Source organism: Ictalurus furcatus, chromosome 7 (assembly GCF_023375685.1).
Source record: "Ictalurus furcatus strain D&B chromosome 7, Billie_1.0, whole genome shotgun sequence".
NCBI classification, from domain to species: Eukaryota; Metazoa; Chordata; class Actinopteri; order Siluriformes; family Ictaluridae; genus Ictalurus; species Ictalurus furcatus.
Window position 1 is genome coordinate 17,455,093 of NC_071261.1, and position 19,212 is coordinate 17,474,304.

General features: G+C 37.9%; 2 protein-coding genes across 5 annotated transcripts in view; one reads left to right on the plus strand and one right to left on the minus strand.

The window, feature by feature from the left end:
* Window positions 1-6,846: 6,846 nt before the first annotated feature.
* LOC128609998 (cytosolic beta-glucosidase) lies at window positions 6,847-10,947 on the minus strand. Of its 2 annotated transcripts, XM_053628988.1 has the most exons (5): window positions 10,284-10,947; window positions 9,366-9,590; window positions 8,206-9,008; window positions 7,962-8,085; window positions 6,847-7,788 (listed from the first exon to the last, which is right to left on the minus strand). In XM_053628988.1, exons 1-5 carry the CDS (start codon window positions 10,366-10,368, stop codon window positions 7,580-7,582), a joined length of 1,446 nt encoding a protein of 481 aa, XP_053484963.1. In that variant the 5' UTR covers window positions 10,369-10,947; the 3' UTR covers window positions 6,847-7,579. The 2 variants fall into 2 exon arrangements, with proteins under 2 accessions (XP_053484963.1, XP_053484964.1); XM_053628989.1 differs by lacking the exon at window positions 9,366-9,590.
* A 1,380-nt stretch (window positions 10,948-12,327) lies between these two features.
* The window catches only part of LOC128609999 (adhesion G protein-coupled receptor A3), a 36,576-nt gene continuing 29,691 nt past the window's right edge, over window positions 12,328-19,212 (plus strand). Inside the window, exons 1-2 of one of the 3 annotated variants that reach the window (XM_053628991.1) lie at window positions 12,328-13,730; window positions 13,895-14,132. In XM_053628991.1, coding sequence (XP_053484966.1) covers window positions 13,727-13,730; window positions 13,895-14,132 — 242 coding nt within the window. In that variant the 5' untranslated portion in view covers window positions 12,328-13,726. Of the gene's footprint in view, window positions 14,133-19,212 lie in introns of all 3 variants that reach the window. The other 2 variants (XM_053628992.1, XM_053628990.1) reach the window with 2 other exon arrangements.

Genomic DNA, 19,212 nt, shown 5'->3' on the forward strand with positions numbered 1-19,212 from the left:
ATTCCCTTGTAATTCACATAATTGAGTCATTACCATAGTATTCAGTACATTTCAAACACTCAGTAGCTGCTAATGTACTTGAGTCTCTTGTGTGATATCTCCTGTTTTGAGTTGTATATACTAGCCTTTGATTATAATAAATAGGTTGACACAAACTCTGATGCAACCACCACCAGACACTGCTTGTGGCAAAAAGCCAAGGAAATGGAGCAGAGAAAATACATTTCCAAAGAGCCTTGAACTCTAGGGTTGATGTACTGTTTAGAGAGGGAAAACACAACACTATCCGAATGAGGTTACAGCTGAAAGTAGGGAAGCTCAAGGCTGCCCCAAATGCAACATGAGAAGAGTTGGGTAATTCAGCCCATGTTATGGCAAAAACTACTTTGCAATCAGATTTAGATGATGCTTCAACATCCAGTTTAAGAGATTTTAGTGCTGAGTGGAATGTTTCATGAATATTTTTTATGCCCATTGCTGCTATTTACTTTAACATGGATACTTTATCCTACTGTATTTAATAGATACAAAAGATAAATAAGATTTTTGCAGGCCATTTGTGACACATTTAATCCCCCTGTTGAAAATACATGATAAAGGGTTAGGCAGCCTAAAAACTTTTAATCAATTTTGTCTTTACCAATTATTAACCAACATTACCTTTCAAACAAGAATATATTATATAATCGACCACTTTTCAGACATAATGCTGTTTTCCTTAAAAAACAGAAACAAGTGTGACAGTCAGAGTCTGCAGTGGAAGAGATATTCCAAGATGCTCAGTAAAACTCTCTGGCAAATCTCCTTTTAAAACAGTGCAAAATGTACAAGAGGCTAGTGATGCATTTTTAAAAAAGCATCAAACCAAATATAGACTTTGTTTAGTTCATTACTGTTTCCTGTTCTTTATAGTAGATTTTTCTAAATGTAGAAAACGTTTAATTTCACTATGTATGAAGTCATCTTTGCCATACAGCATTTTGTTACATGTGCCTTTTGCACAGTTCATTTCATGAATATTTGCAAGTTCTTATTAATATTAATCAAAGATTTCCAGAACTACCACATTAGTTGATTATTATATATATATATATATATATATATATATATATATATATATATATATATATATATATATATATATATATTCAACTAATGTGGTAGTTCTGGAAATCTTTGATTAATGTGTGAATTGTGCCAATTCTTGACCTTCTCCTGCTACACATAGTAGTTATGCTATAACTGTCCTTGTGAGTATGAATATGGATAAGTCACCAGACTGCAGTGTTGAACTTGAAGATAAGCACCTACCTCAGAAAATGTTTTAATATCATTATATTCATAGAAAAGGAGGCGTCTCCTTTTGCCTCCTTAGAATGCACGAGCTCCATCTAATTTGAAAAAGCATGTTTAGGTAAGTTTTGCTAACTTGCTAACTAACTTAACTGACTATATTTATATTTACTATGTTTTCTTTGCTAATGCCAGGTTAGACTAGCATCAATTCCAGTAGCTAACATAACTGAACTCCCAGTCAGCTCCAGGTCTGAGCGCTACTACTTCTTAGTCAACCTCCATGCCAGCTAACGGATTTCATACTCTGTCACATGATGAATCACCAATCATAGACTCATGCTAAACCTTTCCATACTCTCACAGGTACAGTACACACCTGATCACAATTAGTACATGCCATAACTTCGTGTGGTGTCTTGTTATTACTGGAGGGTACTGGGATGTTTTTACATAACTGTCCCCCACTTTGAACTTGATCTCATTTGGTTCAAGTTCTCTGCTTATTTGAATTTCCTAGTTAATGCCTGTTACCTAATTGCATTTCTTATTTCATGGTTTTTGACTATTGCCTAGTCCTACTGTTTTGGTTGTTTCATGTATCTGTTGATAAAGTGAGCTCTGCACTCTTCCTGTGACTTGGCCCACAAAATTGAGGCAAAATAGGCCAATTTGATTTTTAAATTTGTTTTTTATTCAATAAAGCCATAAAATGTTCCTGCATTTATATAATTTACAAGCAATCAGGGGAAAAAACTTACTTAGATGCAAAAAGCACTGCACCAAAGGGGAGTTTTGACAAATGTGTATAATTTACCATCAAAGCCATTTCAAAGTAAAATAAGAAAGAAAAAACGTAACCAATGTCCTATCTGTATATTTAGAATGCCCTCCACTAATATTGGCACCTTTGGTAAATATGAGCAAAGAAGGCTGTGAAAATTTGTCTTTATTGTTTAACCTTTTGATCTTTTGTTCTAAAAATTCACAAAAGTTTAAACAATAATAATCCTTCTTTGCTCACATTTACCAAGGCTGCCAATATTACTGGAGGGAAGAAGTGTATCAGAAGACCAAACTCCCATTAATCAGAAATTGACATTACATACAAGCAATATCAACCAGCTCACCCCATTACACTTGAAATCACCTTCCCATCATGTCTAATAGAGCTACATTAGAGGCAAGTTAGACACTTTGCCACCTTTTTTCAGTGGTGGTGATGTTTCTGTAATTAGTATCTGATTGGCAGTAGTCCACAAAAAGATTGAAGGGACCGTGTCCTCTGTGATTACCAATCTTAAGCCAGATACCAGCAAGTTCAAACTTGAAATCCTTCTTGAAATCCTCTGGCTTAAAGTGTTTCAAACATGTGTGAAAGTTTCTAGTATGCAGTGTAGACTGGATTTTTTCCCCAGCACACACTAAATAGCTGAAATAACAATGCTAACATGAGGATCCAGTACTTGTGTATCCATTTTATTTGTTTGTTAATATGGCAACATGACCATGTTTGTATAGTGCAGACATAACTACATCCCACAATCGTAAACCATGCACAGAAAGGTTGGGAGATTTAGGAAGTAACCATCTGCAACAGTGACGTCTTATAAATCTGGCATATTGCTTGGATACAAACAGTTACCAGATATTAAAACAAGATAGCTAGTAAACAAGCAACAAACAATTTAGCCACAGTTTGCTTTCAAATTTTCCACAGTATTTATGGTATGAAATTGACAACAGAATATCATATATGTATGACAGAAACAAAAGGGAGAAAGTCTCTGAGGTGACAGAAGCATCCAGTGACTTCAGTTCCAGCAATAAGATCATCAATAACATTACAGTCTGCAGCATCATGAAATTATGAGGTCGACAAGAGTATTTACATTCTGGTGCGCTGGAAATTTAAATCAATGCTGATTCTTTAGCTACTTTGAATAAAGAAAGACTTTTTTTTGCATCCTTCTCTCTCTTTCTTTGCTAACATAACTCCATAGTTAATTACACTGACATATCCTGAGGAAGTGATGAAACCATTATCATATAAGATCATCACTAGCATTTTTTTATGCAGTGATGGTTCAAGCAAGGCTGAAGTTGGGGGTAGACTGCAAGTCTGAATGATTTCACTATGGCTCCAATGCATTACTGCTTTCCATAAACAAGTTTTTTTTAAAAAAAAAAAAAAAATGAATTCTCCTGCTAGTTGTGTGGCTACAGATCAATCTGAGGAAATATTTGAGGACATAGTTCACATACTAAGCATAAGCTCCATAGCTAATTAACCTCATTTTGAATGACTGTCACAATTCAACATTTGTGAACCCGTAAGAATTACGTAACTACCTGTTTGTGGCTACCTGACGGTAGTTGTAATTGCGTAACTACCGTCCAGGGTGTCCCCCACCTTGTGCCCCAAATACCCTGGGATATGCTCCAGGTTCCCCCATGACCCTGTGTAGGATAAGTGGTATGGAAAATGGATCAGTGGATGGAAAATATCATGCCTTTGCACCATGTAAATCATTTACTTACATTTTCTCCTTAAGCACATCATGTAGTATTTTCTGACAAGTAGATAGGTAATATGGCAGTCCCCAAGCATTCTAAAAGAATTCTAAAAGAAAAAGAAAATCAGCCTGAGTGGTTGAGCAAAAGCATGAGACCAGATGCTTTTCTCTTTTCGCCCTCCTCCTTCTCTCCTGAGAATTGGAAAGAATATAAAAAGGAAAGGTGATAGAAAGATGGCCCTCTCAAACGTGTGTTTCTTTTTCTCCCTTCAAATGATGAGCAAAAGAGAGAACACAGTGTTCAAGGGTAAAGAGGGATCATATACATCCTCTCTCAGCCTGATTATCAAATAAACTATTTCATTACAAACTTACTTATGGGAATATGCAGATGAGGGAGATCAGTAATAGATCAGGTAATTATTTACCACAAGTCAATCCCCCTGTACCTGTGTGCAATATATAAGCCCAAAACATAAGCCCTACACTTTGTACACGTTACATAATTGAGATAGCTAATTAAATCAGCTAAATAATTCAGTTCATTTATATACTAATGTGTCCTCAAAAGGGACCTACCTGCTCACATGATGGATCTGAAGCTATAACTGGAGAGGAAGGTTTCTGTTGACACAACAATCTAATCAGGACAAACTTTACAAATCTCAAGAGCATTATTCCCAAGGCAACACTTCAGTTTTTACTTTTTGGCAGACAGGAGCAAGTGGTCAGATATGAAGTTTTCAGGACAAAGAAAGGGCACGTTCATTAGCATACGAGTGCATTGGACATGGCAGGTTGCTTGTGCGGCACTGTGGAACACATTTACTAACATTTATTCATTCTTCAGTAAATGCTTTTTCCTGGTCCAAATGACTTTCAGTTAATGTACTGATTTGTTTATATTTTAAAAATAGGACTGACTACGTTTGTCAGAAACTATCATGGACAGGTACAAATAAAAATAATAATGGTGGGAGCGGATGGGATTAGTCAACCTTTCTACACGAGTTGGTGGGATTGGTCAGTGCAGGTGGGAGTGGGATTAAAAAATCAGTCCTGCTCATACATCAGGCAAAAAATTTTATCACAGTCCTAATTTAATACTACTAATTCCATGTAACCATGATGGTGATCATAAATAACAGCATAGGCACCATGTATATACATATGTATATATACACATGGTGCCTATAGTGTTATTTATGATGCTGTTATATATATATATATATATATAATATACACATTTATATATATATATATATATATATATATATATATATATATATATATATATATATGTGTGTGTGTGTGTGTGTGTGTGTGTATGTGTGTGTGTGTATATGTATATGTGTGTATATATATATATGAATGCAGTATATATACACACACACACACACACACACACACTCACACATACATACATACATACATACACACACAAACAGTGGAATAACATACATGGAAATGTTTTAATTAAATGCAACAAACAGAGCAGGACAATGTCTTTTGATACACAGGGTGGGAATTAAATTTTAGCTAACTAAACTGACAGTGAGCTTATGACCCTGCCATATACTTAGCAATGTCATTGTTGTAGAATCCATAAACTTTTATGAATAATGATGTTTGAAATATGATATTTCTTATATGTTCAGAGTGGTGTAACATATTCAACAGGCATTTTGACACTTGTCACTACGTGTCATAACTTAAAACATGTAATAAATCATATTCTAACGGGAACACACAGCAAAGGTTTGTGTGCAACATAAACCGTCATGACAACAACCATTATTGCAGCTATCATGACAATTAATTATGTAATGTTAATAGGCCACTGATAAACAACTGCTATGTCTGGCAATGCCATGTTTATGACACGGTTAGTTATATTACTTATGAGGCAGGGTTCAAGTACGGTGTTACAGTGTTGATTTAAATGGCAAACAGCATTAGTGAACGAGAGCAGTGGAAGACCATCAATCACACTTTTCAGAACTGACTACCGTTATGACTTGTGTGTGCCATCATGTGGCTAAGAGTCAGTTAGTTATTAGGTTTTAATGTAAATACTACCTATATATGACATCTTGTTAATACATATTAAACAAAAAATGGCATATACAGTACATGGTCTAGGATACAATAATTATTTGGCTCAATAATAAAATGTTATGTTACTATATTTATTCATAAGAAGTAAAATTACCAGAAGCTCTCACAAGAGGTCATGTGAGCCAGATGCTTGTGAATGAGAGGATCGGCTCCAGATCCATCAATACCCTGACCAGTACAAGGTGGCTATTGAAGATGATTGAATTAATGATTTTACAATTCCATATGATATATTCTACATACAGTGCATCCGGAAAGTATTCACAGCGCTTCACTTTTTCCACATTTTGTTATGTTACAGCCTTATTCCAAAATGGATTAAATTCATTATTTTCCTCAAAATTCTACAAACAATACCCCATAATGACAACGTGAAAGAAGTTTGTTTTAAATCTTTGCAAATCTATTAAAAATAAAAAACAACAAAAAAAAAGCACATGTACATAAGTATTCACAGCCTTTGCTCAATACTTTGTTGAAGCACATATGGGAGACATGGTGGCTTTGCTTCTCACTGCCAGGGTTCGATTCCTGTCTCTGCCCTGTGTGTGTGGAGTTCGCATGTACTCCCCGTGCTTCGGGGTTTTCCTCCAGGTACTCTGGTTTCCTCCCCCCATCCCCTCAGAGTTGTAGGTTTATTGGGATGACTAAATTGTCCATAGTGTGTGTAATTGTGGTACCCTGTTTCAGGGTGTCCTCCGTCTCATGCCCCGAGTCCTCTGGGATAGGCTACAGGCTCCCCGCAACCCTGTGTACTATAAGCTGTACAGAAAATTAATGGATGGCTATTCTACATATTATATGTATCTAAAATCCCATTTGGTGATTTTAACAAAATAGGTTTTTGCTTGAATGTTCTTTGAATATCATTATATGGGGAAAAATAGTATTTATTTCTAAGAATACTGTGGGAAGGGAATATCATTAATGTTGAAGTTATAATTTGGAACTCTTTATTCAAAAATCCATGTTTAAAAGCTTGCAATTACTCCTGAAGAGAAGTGAATTTCTTGAAGTAAATTAACTTTTACAGTAATAAACATCCAAAATATTTTATCAGATTAAAACATTAACACAGCCACATTACATTAGGCTAAATGATACTTGTGGTAAACATCTCCTTTTCATCCAAGTGCAGCACGGTGCTAGTTCCTAAGACACTCTGCTGTAACTGAAATCATCTGTGCATGTGATACCTTTTTGCACCACGATGTGGCAGTGTTCATCAACAAAATATGAACAGTGTAGCTCTGGCCTGTCTCAACCTTTCCCTCTCATTCATATGTTAGATTTAATTAAAATAATACCAAAGCTGTAATTTATTAAACTTGTCAAACTTCTTCCCTAATTTGTACAGCGTGTAGATGTCAATATATAACTGATCTATCATGTATTTAACCATCAAGCACAATCTATACCTGGGAACAGTTCAACCTCTTTTAACTACCGCTTTCTGCTCTTAACCTCATGTAATGACTTTCCTATATTTTTACACATATATAACATCTCTCTCTCTCACACACACACACACACACACACACACACTTATATATATATATATATATATATATATATATATATATGTTTGTTGTTGCTGCTACTATTCAGTGTTAAAAAATGTAGCAGCAAGTATAGATCTCAGAGTGCTGATTTCAGTTGTCCAGCTTGGTATAGGTGCAGTGTCTTTTTATTACAGCCGCATACTCTCTTCCAGAGCGGTACATTGTGCGCTTTCGCTTAGCGCTGGAGAAGTCCACATGGAAGAGGCCAAATCTCACACTGAAGCCGTCTGACCACTCAAAGTTATCCAGAAGTGACCAGGCGAAATATCCTCTCACATTCACTCCATCATCTGTGATAGCTAGAAAACAATAAAAGGCACTGCATCAAGGGTATGAAAACATATCAGCCTAAAAAAAAACTACATACTATGATTAATCTTTAATTCATCGACATTTGTACCAAAGTGCACTAAATATTTTATTGATTTATTACTGCAAGTGAAAAGCATAAAGTACACAGCTATCGCGAGACCTTTTGATACTTGCTGAAGTGTATCTTGATAAAACTGGCAGCGATCAATGTCTTCAAATTCAACAGGACCAATCTGTGAGAAGCCATTTTCAGTGATATAAATGGCAGGGTTGTTGCAAGTCTCCTGAGAAACATAACCATTAAATAAAAAGTTGTGAATCTGTAAATGTAACATATTGGAAATACAAGGTGCATAAAATGACAACATAGCATAAATAATATCTCTCAATTCTCATAAACATACCTTTATGTATTTTAGCAACTTGCGCAATCCTTCAGGCACGACAGCAAGCCAGGACACGCCACACACTGGCCATAATGGATCTATTATAGCCTCCGCTCCCTGGTCCCCTGCGAAACTGCACTCACTGGGATGAGAGCTGGTGTCCTTCACTTTGCGTGATGTATAGTAGTTCAGTGCAAAGAAATCTGCTGTGCCTAAGGGCTTGGGCTCATCCTCTGAAAACTTAGGCAAGCGCTGCCCCTCAGTATATCCTAGTTCACGGCTCTGGGCTTCAATCCTGCTCCTCATATACTCTGGATAGTCCCCTGTGCCAAACACTGGGCAAGTAAACCAGCCCAGGTTAAAGTCCATGTATCGCTGGCTGGCAGCCACATCTTCAGGAGAGCATGGGTTTAAAGGTTCAACCCAGTCACTGTTAAGAGCTATGGACACCTTTCCTCCCTGCAGACATCTGAAGTTGGCATTATAGCTATGCCAGGCTCTAGCATGGGCACGCAGCAAATTGTGACCTACGAGGTAGATGGAGGTCCCTGGTTCTTTAAGGCCTGGGGCAAAAAGGCCATTCTCATACCCAAATTTAGCGCACACATAAGGCTCATTCACTGTAATCCAAAGCTTCACCCTGTCCCCAAAAGTCTTAAAGCAAAACTGAGCATACGAATCAAAAACATCTGCAATCTCTGGAGATTTCCATCCACCACGGTCCTGCAGAGCCTGAGGCAAGTCCAAGTGGTTCAGGGTGACCATGGGCATAATAGCGTTGGCAATTAGGTCATCAATCACTTTGTTATAGTATGCTACACCTGGGGAATAAAACAGGAATGTATTTTAACCAAAGCTTTTAGTGCATTAAGTTTGAAAATGAATAACAGGATTGTTATTCATTTTCACAAGTAATAATCTAGGGTTAGATATTGAGATTTTGGCTCTCCTCAGTTGTACATTATCACAAAACAAATATACAAATATTCACTCCATATTTACTAACCACCTATGCCTGTTTCCATAGATAAAGGTCCTGTGGATATTGTCAAGAAATTCTCTGACAAATACACATTTTATGTGCTATCTTCTAATAGTGTAGATGATGTATTATTAATCAAAGCTTTTCCGTTTTGATTTTCTGCCATAAATAATTGATCACTTTCCAGGCAGAGCACCTTGTGGGTTGACCAAACGTGTGGTTCCATCAGGAAGCAACCGTGACCAGGAGAAGGACAGACGATAGTGTGTGAGACCTAACTGGTGGATACACTTCAGGTCCTCATCCCAAAGATGGTAGCTGTTACAGGCCACATCTCCAGTGTGATCCTCAAACACTCGTCCTTTACTGTGGCAAAAAGTGTCCCATATGCTGGGGCCTTTACCGTCCACATCCCAGCCCCCTGCACAACCACACAAAAGTTACAGCAAACACTTTAAAAGATCTCTTGCTTTGAAACAGAATATGTATTACTATGATTGGCAAAGCAGGTAGCATTGTTGCTTTACAGCTCTAGGTTTGATCCAGAGCTCACTTTACTGTTAGTGCAGAGTTTCGCATGTTCTCCTCTGGGTTCTCTAGTTTCCTCCCACCTCCAAAAACATTAATTTACTACGGCTAAATTGCTCCTCTGTGTGTGATTATGTGTAAGTGTGTGCACATGGTGCCCTGCAATGAACTGGTGTCCTGTCCAAAGGTTATTCCCATCTCATGCCCAGTGTTGAAAAAGACTTTGGATCTACCACTACCCTGAGTGAACAAGATAAAGTGGTTGCTGAAGATCAGATTAATGACTGGTTTCTTTACATTTTGAAATAGAATATGTGTAACTATGGTTTGTATTTTTTTCAACGTGTATTTAAATGTTTGTGTGTGTGTGTGTGTGTGCAACATTACATTATATTGCAGCTGTAGAACACATTCAACACTGCTTACTAGCGTACTTAATAGTAGGCAAAGTCTAAATTGTACACAACTTGAGCATTAGCATATTATTTTGTATGGTAGCGTTCAAACAGCAGGTAAGGAATGAAACCGAGGAAAATTTAAAAACTACTGTTAACGACTATTAATTGTGAAAGTTCAATTAATGTACCTTCGATTTGGTAAGCAGCTGTTGCAGCTCCCCATGCAAAATCACTGGGAAAACCTTCGACGGACGCATTTTTAGAAAGAGCCATGTCGGGTGCGTTTATCAGTGAGTGGTATACACACTACACTGCCTTTCTTTCACATGTCACTGAGTGTTAGAGTTCAACTGTAATTGCCGCTGCTTTAAAGTAGCAGGAAGTCCAGCGTGGAGCGTCAGCACGTACAGCGTGTGCGTAATACGTCATCACGTACGGAGGGGGTGGGGCGAAATCTGTTCACAAATAGAGCAGGGGGTTCTCAAATGTTTTATAGCAAGGAACCCTTTAAACTGTAGAATAAACCCGACGGAACCCCTCAGTTAAGATTTATTTTATGACCATTATTTCAATAATACTTTGTACAATAATATAGTGAAAACATTTATTAGAGCCTTGGCGCTTTCTATTACTCAACTTTCCACAGACAAAACACTTTAGGTCCATGTTGACATTATTGGTAGTTGTACATGTTTTTGGAGTTATTGTTGTTTGTATTAAACTTATTCAAATCAGTAAAATCAATCAATAATTCACAGACCCTGGAGGTCACCAGACTTTACTTTGAGAGGCACTGCTTTAGACAACTGTGGTATTGGATCAAAAGATATCTTGCAAAAAGCTCACTGCTGAATTTCTACACCACAAAGGGTATTAAGTAATGCCTTTATACCCTATGGAGTGCACTGAATGTCCTTTAGTGAGTCATTTATTCATTTACTTGTAAATGTCGATAAATTTCCTGCTTCAGTCTAAAATGCCAACATGAAATTATATTTTGTCATTATAGTAAAGGACTGTCAGAACTTGCACAAATAGAAAAGCAAGTCTTGTCACTGACTTTATACAGTTGCATGCAATGTCTGCTCTCCACTCTGTTGTAGGCTACCCACAATCACGAGTCTGAACTTGCCTCCACTCTTTAGACCCACAGTGACTACAATGCATACAGGATTATGGAGAATTGTATTATAGTTGTAGTATGTTTAGTTCGCAGATAATTTCCATTGGGAGCTACGTCACAAATTCATCAATTAGCTACAAGTAACTTGTTAAACTGTAGTTTATGATTAGATATTTTAACACCACAAAGTATAATACAAAGAGATATACTATACATGGCATCCAACATCTATGTGCAGTTCAGTGAGCATGCAGCTTAGTTTAGATGCAGCTTAGTTAGTATACTTAAATTCATAGTGGGGCTTTTTTATTCTGCTGCAGATAAGAAATGAGTGTCATTAAATACTAAGTGTAAAAATATGTGTCATTATACTGGGCTCTCTTATTAAACCTAATTATTTCTAGTTTATTAGACCACTTACATTTTCATTTAAGTGAAGATTAACTGACTAGGTGGCACAAAAACCCCCCAATGCTAATCACCCATGTTTTAATGCACACAGTGTCCCATTTATACACGCTTCTAATTTCATTTAAAAGATTTCTTTCTTTTTTTGTCAGGTTAACACAGTTCAAGGAAGACAATAAATAATGCACAGTGAACAAATAAACCATCAAACAAACAAGTAAATCTAGTACAAACAGAATTAATTGGTTTATCACATCATATTCTTGTATATTTAGATTTAATTCATTTTAGCACATAAAATACAACTTATACACATCAGTTAACAAAGATAGTTATGTTTTTATGAAATCCTTCATATAATTTTTTTTGTGTTCAAGGTTCTTTGGATGATTAATTGTCTGTATAATCTGTTGTTGGGTTTTACCCAAAGGATTCTACAGAGAACTCTGGAGCATTCCCATAGAGGGAAAAACACAAGCCATAATGCAGATTTAACATTTTACCCTGTCTTTACACATTGCTACATGAAATAAAACAAGTTCATTGTTTGTTTCTGTGTTTGAAATACAAAAAACACAAAATACTTCAAAATGAGATATTTTTCTTTATATATCTTTATTCTGATGGATATATCCATCTATCCATCCTCTGTACTGCTTATCCTACACAGGGTCACAGGAAGCCTGTAGTCTAACCTAGGGAACTTAGGGGCCCCTGTGCCAACCCACTGCAGGGCACAATCGCACACCATAGACAATTTGGAAATCAGCCTACAACACACGTCTTTGGACTGTGGGAGGAAACCGGAGTACCTGGAGGAAATACGGGGAGAGCATGCAAACTGATGGCTATATGTCACATGTAACTGATTTATTTATGAAGAAGAAGCCTTTATTTGTCACATTACAGCACAGTGAAATTATTTTCTTTTTTTTTTTTGCAATTAGGAATGATGCCATGTTAGAGCACCTGCACAGATAGGGTTAAGGGCCTTGTTCAAGACCCCAACAGTAGCATCTTGGCAGTGCTGGGGCTTGAACCTCTGACTTTCTGATCAGTAACCCAAAGCCTTAACCACTCAGCGAACACTTATGTATGTATGTATGTATGTATGTATGTATGTATTATTTATTTATTTATTTATTTAGTTTGTTTGTTTGTTTTAATGCTGTTGTTGTGGTTCTTGTGGGTGATGGTGGTGATGTGTGATACTGGACATTTGGGTTGTTTTCTCAGTGAAAGCCTGGTCACTTTTTTTGTATCAGTTGCTCTCCTTCGTGGCCTTTTTTTCATGGGAAAGGTAGCAGACTCGCGGTGACGTCATCAGCGGAAGTGGAGCTCTCGGATTCACACACGGACTTTAACGAGTTCAACAACTGCGAGCTGCTCTCTCTGTTTTCACCGCCGCTGTACGGCTTTACATTTACGTCGATCCGCTTTCTCATGTTAAAAAAAGATCAATAAATCAGTGCATATCCACTAAACTCATCGTAGCTGCGCTGGTGTATAACAACATGATGTTTTGCGCTGAGGATCTGCTCACTCGGCGCGCGCTCAACTTTTGTTTTTGAGAAGTTAGCAGGCTGGAGCTTGTGTTTTATTTGGTAACTGGTTTATTCACTGCTGGGAGTCTGAATGCAGTCAGAAAGGAAAGTTTCTCTTGACTGAAGCGTGATCGGATTTCCTGAAGTTTCTGTGTCCTGTGTGGGCTGCAGCTGTCTCTTCACCGCGCAGGAACCTGGCTATTAAAAAACAAACAAACAAACAAAAAAAAAGACGACATGGATTACAGCCAGCAAGGGCAGCTATCACACACAAGTCTATGGTGGAGGTAAAGTGTTTGTCTACAAAATAGACTTTGTTGAGCTTTATAATCGATAGCTTTGACCGACTCAATGGCACCGAGTGGTAAACGGAGCCGATTGGAAAACAAAGGAAGGATCTCGGAGCGCTTCCCTGGACTGGTTCATGTGGAGCACACAAAGCCATGGCAGATCCAAATGTAAATGTGGATACCAGGCTTACTCTATGAACTAAAACGTCGAGTATATTTTACCATACATTTTTTGTGCATTTCTCGAAGAGACAAGGAGCTCTTTTATGTGTGGGTATACATACATATGTGTGTGTGTGTGTGTGTGTGTGTGTGTGTGTGTGTGTATATATATATATATATATATATATATATACACACACACCAAAACAAACAAACTCTACAACCAATAACTCAGCATTTCAATGCTACATTAACTTCACTCATTCGCCCAGGTCGTATGTTTCTACAGACTAAGCGGGAAATGTCGCTCAGCAGCTGGTGTGTGCTTTTCTTGGCTTTTGTGCTGCTCGGATCTGTGAACTGTGCGGTTTCTCTTGAATGTAAAATCTATGATGAACGGTTGAAAACCGGCGGTCGGTCAGGGACAGCGGACAAGAAGGTGGTGTGTAGCAACATGGAGCTCCAGCAGGTGCTGCCTGTCACCTCTTTCCCCAACAGAACAGTCACACTGTAAGTAACCACCTTCATGCTGTTTTGTTGTTTACCTCCTTGTTTTCCTTGTGGTCCTTGTCCCCCCCCCCCCCCCCCATTTCTTGTAATGTTTGACTACTAAGCCATATTGAGCCTGAAATAATGAGTTTCCAGTAAACAGAACCACCTGGACCAAACCTTTTCTATACCTAGGTGTAGAGCAGTCACGTAATACATTCATTCTCCGTCCTCATCACTGAGCCGGACTCGATTTTGGCACGTGTGATCCGTAGACACGCAGAATGAATGTATTAACATGTCTCGTTTCTGTTGAACATCGGTAAGTTTAGTCACGCAATATGGAATCTGGAAATATAACCTTCCTATTGGCAGAGATGGTCTAGCAACTTAAACAGCTCAGTCTGTGTTTTGGTAGCTGGTAGTTCACCAGACCAAGCTGGATTTTTCAACTGGCTATAGGTGTCGAGCTGTTATACAAACTCTACCCAACAAGCATTTTCCATCTCTGTGCGTTCGCTTGTAATATTCCACCACACACTTTGAGTATTGCTCATGATGAAATTCCAAAACCTGGAACTGGACAACAGTGGTTTTCTGTAGTTGGGTGTAGAGCCATCTCACAAAGCATACCTACATATTCGGTCTCCATCTTCAACCTTGAGCCTGCCTTGATTTTAGCTTGTAAGTGGACTGTAGATGTGAAGAATGAATGAGAGATACATACTGACTTGAGTATTGCAACATGTTAAGTGCGTACTAAATAATATATTTCCTTGTCAGTGGGGTGGTACCCTTAAGGGTACATCGTTTGTACCTTTAACATATATCTTTTACTATAGCGTACATTGTAAGGTGATGGTACCACCCCAGTAGGGCCGCTGGAGCAACGGGTGCGAGCTGGCATTTGACCCCACACTTTTCAAACTACTAGGGCAGTGACCCAGCACTTCAGGGAATAATAGACAGGTCTGACTCAGTTGAAAAAAAACAAGCGAAACTTTCAGTTCAGCTATGGGAGTGGGACATTTCTCCTAAAGGGGATCTCTTATGAGTGATAAAGTGTTAACCGTGCTTTGGCGATCACTGGCGCTTAATAATCGTGTGTTGATTCAGTATCACTAACATTTCAATATGTTAAATGACATTTGCACATATTCTGTATACAGAATCGATTATAGGAACGTTCAAGTGACATTCTTCAAATAAAGCAAGTAAGGCTTCCTGTAAATATGTTTAGCGAAACAGACAGTTACAAATGTTTTCGATTTTTAAAACATCTTTTAGAATTAGTGCTGTCTAACTTTGTGAACAAATTTTTTGCTGTTCTTAGCTGCCTGAGGAGTAAAACGTAAAATTAAATGTGCTGGGTCAAAACAAACTACTCTGACGGTCATTAAAAGGTGTGTTTTACCCTGGTATTGTATTATAATCAGACCCTGGCTCCATATAGTGCTAAAAGCAAAATCCATAGTTAGGGTATGTTTACACAACAATGATTTACTAAAAACGGAAAAGTTTTTCAGTACAGACGACAACGTTGTCAAAATGATCCCCGTTCACACGGATCTGCAAAAACGACTAAAAACGCTGTATTATGCGTGCCAGGTCAGTAGCTGGCGATGTCATTTTGTAAAGAAACACTACATGCCTGCACACATAAGCATTCACGTCAGCGTGTCCGCCATATTGATCCGGGCAAGACTGCCCTATAAACAAATAGAAGTAAACTGGGGAGCTGTGGTTTTTCTGAATAAAAAGCACAATAATGTTTTCATTTCTCAAACAATTTCAGTGGTTTATGATCTATGTGGAGTACAAAAAAAGTTCTGTCTCCAGTTACTTACAATCTCAATAGTTAGACTTGGAAAATGATTCATTGTCATAAGGAATTGTGAAAACTCACGCTTGTCAAGCATAGATTTGGCTTATTTGTCTTGGTTAATAAACGCTGAGACGTCCCTAATGTAATATAATTTAACGTACATGAAATGTGCCTTTTTTTTTTATTGTGGAAGTGGCCTTTTCTGTCTTCAAGCCTATCTTTTAGCTTTTCCTGTGCTCCAGGTCAGAATTCTGTTAAGAAAGCTCATTCAATTTTAAATACTGAAAAAATCAAAATAATGCATCTTTAAGTACTAATAACTGACCATCGTTGTACCAAAATGGAACAAAATCAGCAAATACAAATCAAATAGTGAGACACTGGCAGTCAGTTTGCTTTCTACATTTTATTAGCAGTAAAAGGATACAGATTTACTCCAAAACAGACAATTACAAAGATAATTATAAGATTTTGAATACCCTTCGTCTGTGTAGACATGGGTTAATAATGTGGCTTATGTAACAAATGTGTCTCCGCTGGTTGTAGTAGTGATGCATTAAATCTACACTTTGCTAGAGAAGCGTCAATAAACTCCAAATCTTGAGCAGCACAAACACAGTCCTGTACTCTGCCATTGTAGTTTTGAATGTCTTGCGTGCATGCCTATAGACTGAACACGTAATGAGCGCGTGCATGTCGTCATCGTTTTCACAGATTCTCGTTTTTGTATGTTTACACAGAGACGATAACGGCATCGTCTTCAAAAACTTGCATTTTGAAACCCGTTTTCAGAGGTTTGCATTTTCAGGCCCCAAAACGGCGTTGTCACGTCAAGTCATGTCAAGTTTTCAGTTTTTAGTTGAAAACGTTGTCGTGTTAACGGCCCCTTAGTCTGTATGTTTTTATCGACAAATGACCGATGTACCTCTTCTCTCAGACAAAAAATCTTACCCCACAACTTTTGGAGTAGTGGTGCCAGCCCTGAACCCCAGGCGATAAAGTAATGTTTAGTGTAGTGCCCTTTTTTCTTGGTGTATATTAGGGTTGTCACAATGCCATAATTTTGGTTTTGATAAGAACACCAAGTATAACACAATTTCACAAAGGTTACTGAATAAAACTCTTAGCTTCTCTTCATGTTCTACATGGACTCTTTAAAGTGTCCTCTCAGAAGTACAACCCAAAGAACCCTAAAGATGCTGGAATGACAGACATGTTATGTCTGTCAGCTGTGTACACTTTTCTTCTGCGCTTGTTCTATAATCAGCAATGTTCTTTACCTATGTGCTCCTCTACCACAAAAAATCGGATCAGATTAGTATATCAAATAGTTGAAATTCAAATGTAACCAGTCTGTCATAACAAATAGTGCAAAGAATCTCTGTGGAAAAGTGTTGGTACATATCCAAACTTGTCCAGCATTTGGGAAATTGGTCTTCCGGCTGATTTTGTTTGATGATATCTTGATTAACGGACATAAAATGCATGCAGGCAGTTTATATAGATATTTGAATAACATCAGTGTCTCATTTTCCAGGAGATAACTGTATGAATCTGCTGAACTATTATCTTGCAATTAGCATTTCCCTTTTGGCTCGGGGACTTTGTTTAACGGCAAGTCAAATGAGTTTCTTTGGGAACATGATGTTCTTCATATTCTCAGATGACTTTTTGCCCGAATAAAGCAGTGTTTATTTTCTGAGCAAAGGAGTTTGTAAACCAGTCCTGTTGGGTTTGAAATACTGTGGAACAATTTTCCAACAGTACGAATAACCTGATGAGTATACACTTGCACATTTCAGTGATTCATCTACATTCACATTTAGCTTTTGGTGTTTAACTGACTTCATGAGCATGGAGCCTGTGACTGTCTAACTTGGTCCAAATGATTTAGTTACGTGTAAAGTAGAGATGTGCGCTACGAGTGATTTCACTGACGTTTATACAGAAATGTTGTATCCGGCTAGTCTATAAGGAAGAAACCCCCAGAAGATAGTCAAAAAAACATTGTGTGTATATAGGATTAAAAAAAAAAAAGATCGATTTAGTATTTCCAGTGTCAACTAGAAGCAGCAGGTCGGTTTCGTCGACAAGTCTCGCACATCCCTAGTGTAGTGTTTTACACGCACATACCCATCAAATTTTGCAGTTCATTTTCGACTGTGGTTGAGTTGATAGTTCCTGCAGTCCTGCCATAACTCCACTGACTTATACAGTCAGTTATTTCCGTTGATCTAGATTGAAGCCTAGTCACACGAACACACACCATATAAGACCATCAGGTTTCCTCTGCTGTCCTCAGCAATTAAATATGGAAAGGTATACTTTTCCTTGGGTAGTGTTTTTGGCAAGATATTTTTCGTCTTTCTCACATAAGATAAACTATTAACTATTAATAAACAGGTATTCACTATATTGAGTAATTCTTATATTGGTTTTACTGCACATAATAAATGGTACATTTCCACATCATCTATTATTACTGTAAAACATATCGGACATGCGTTTCATTTGAACAATAATCTATCCCTCTTTCAGCCTGTAGAAAGAGATGACAATGGTACATCCTGTGTGCGAGTGTGTGAATGTGAGTGCACACGCACCTGTGCTTGTTGTTCAGTATGAGGATAATAACTCTTCTTGAGCAGCTCGTCATTTCTCTCTCTCTCTCTCTCTCTCTCTCTCTCTCTCTCTCTCTCGCTCTGGCTGACACACACCTGGCACCTGTAGCAAAGCACTGTGGGACTCAAAGTTTCCTCCCACTGCAGCTGCTTTAGTTTGAAAATCTAGCCGAGTCCAATTTAATATTGCGGTTCCCAGCGAGACCAGATCAGTTTGGTTGACGGGAACACAAATCGGTTCCAGGCCAGCCCAAGTCGCATTTCTGTCCAACTATAACAGAAAATGCCCCTTTGTCTCTGCTGTATTCTAACACCAATGATTTCTCAATCTGGCATAGGTATTGCTTTTTCTTTTAACAGACTTTTTTTTTCTGAGCCTGTGTGCTTTTGCTTCACGTAGGTATTTCTTCAGGTGGTAGAATACTTTACTGGTTGGTTTGATTTGTGTAGCTGCTGTCTCATGAAAAGGTGAATTTGGGATTATCTTGAGTGTTTATGTAAGCGGTGCACAGAAAAACAGGCACTGCTGCAGCTGCTTTTCTTTACTTCTTGCATACTGATGTGTTTGGTTTGGGTGCTTTCTTTGTACTGTCTGATTCCTGAAGATTAAGCAGATCTCCATAGATAACCAAGTTTGTCTTTTCTTATTTGAATA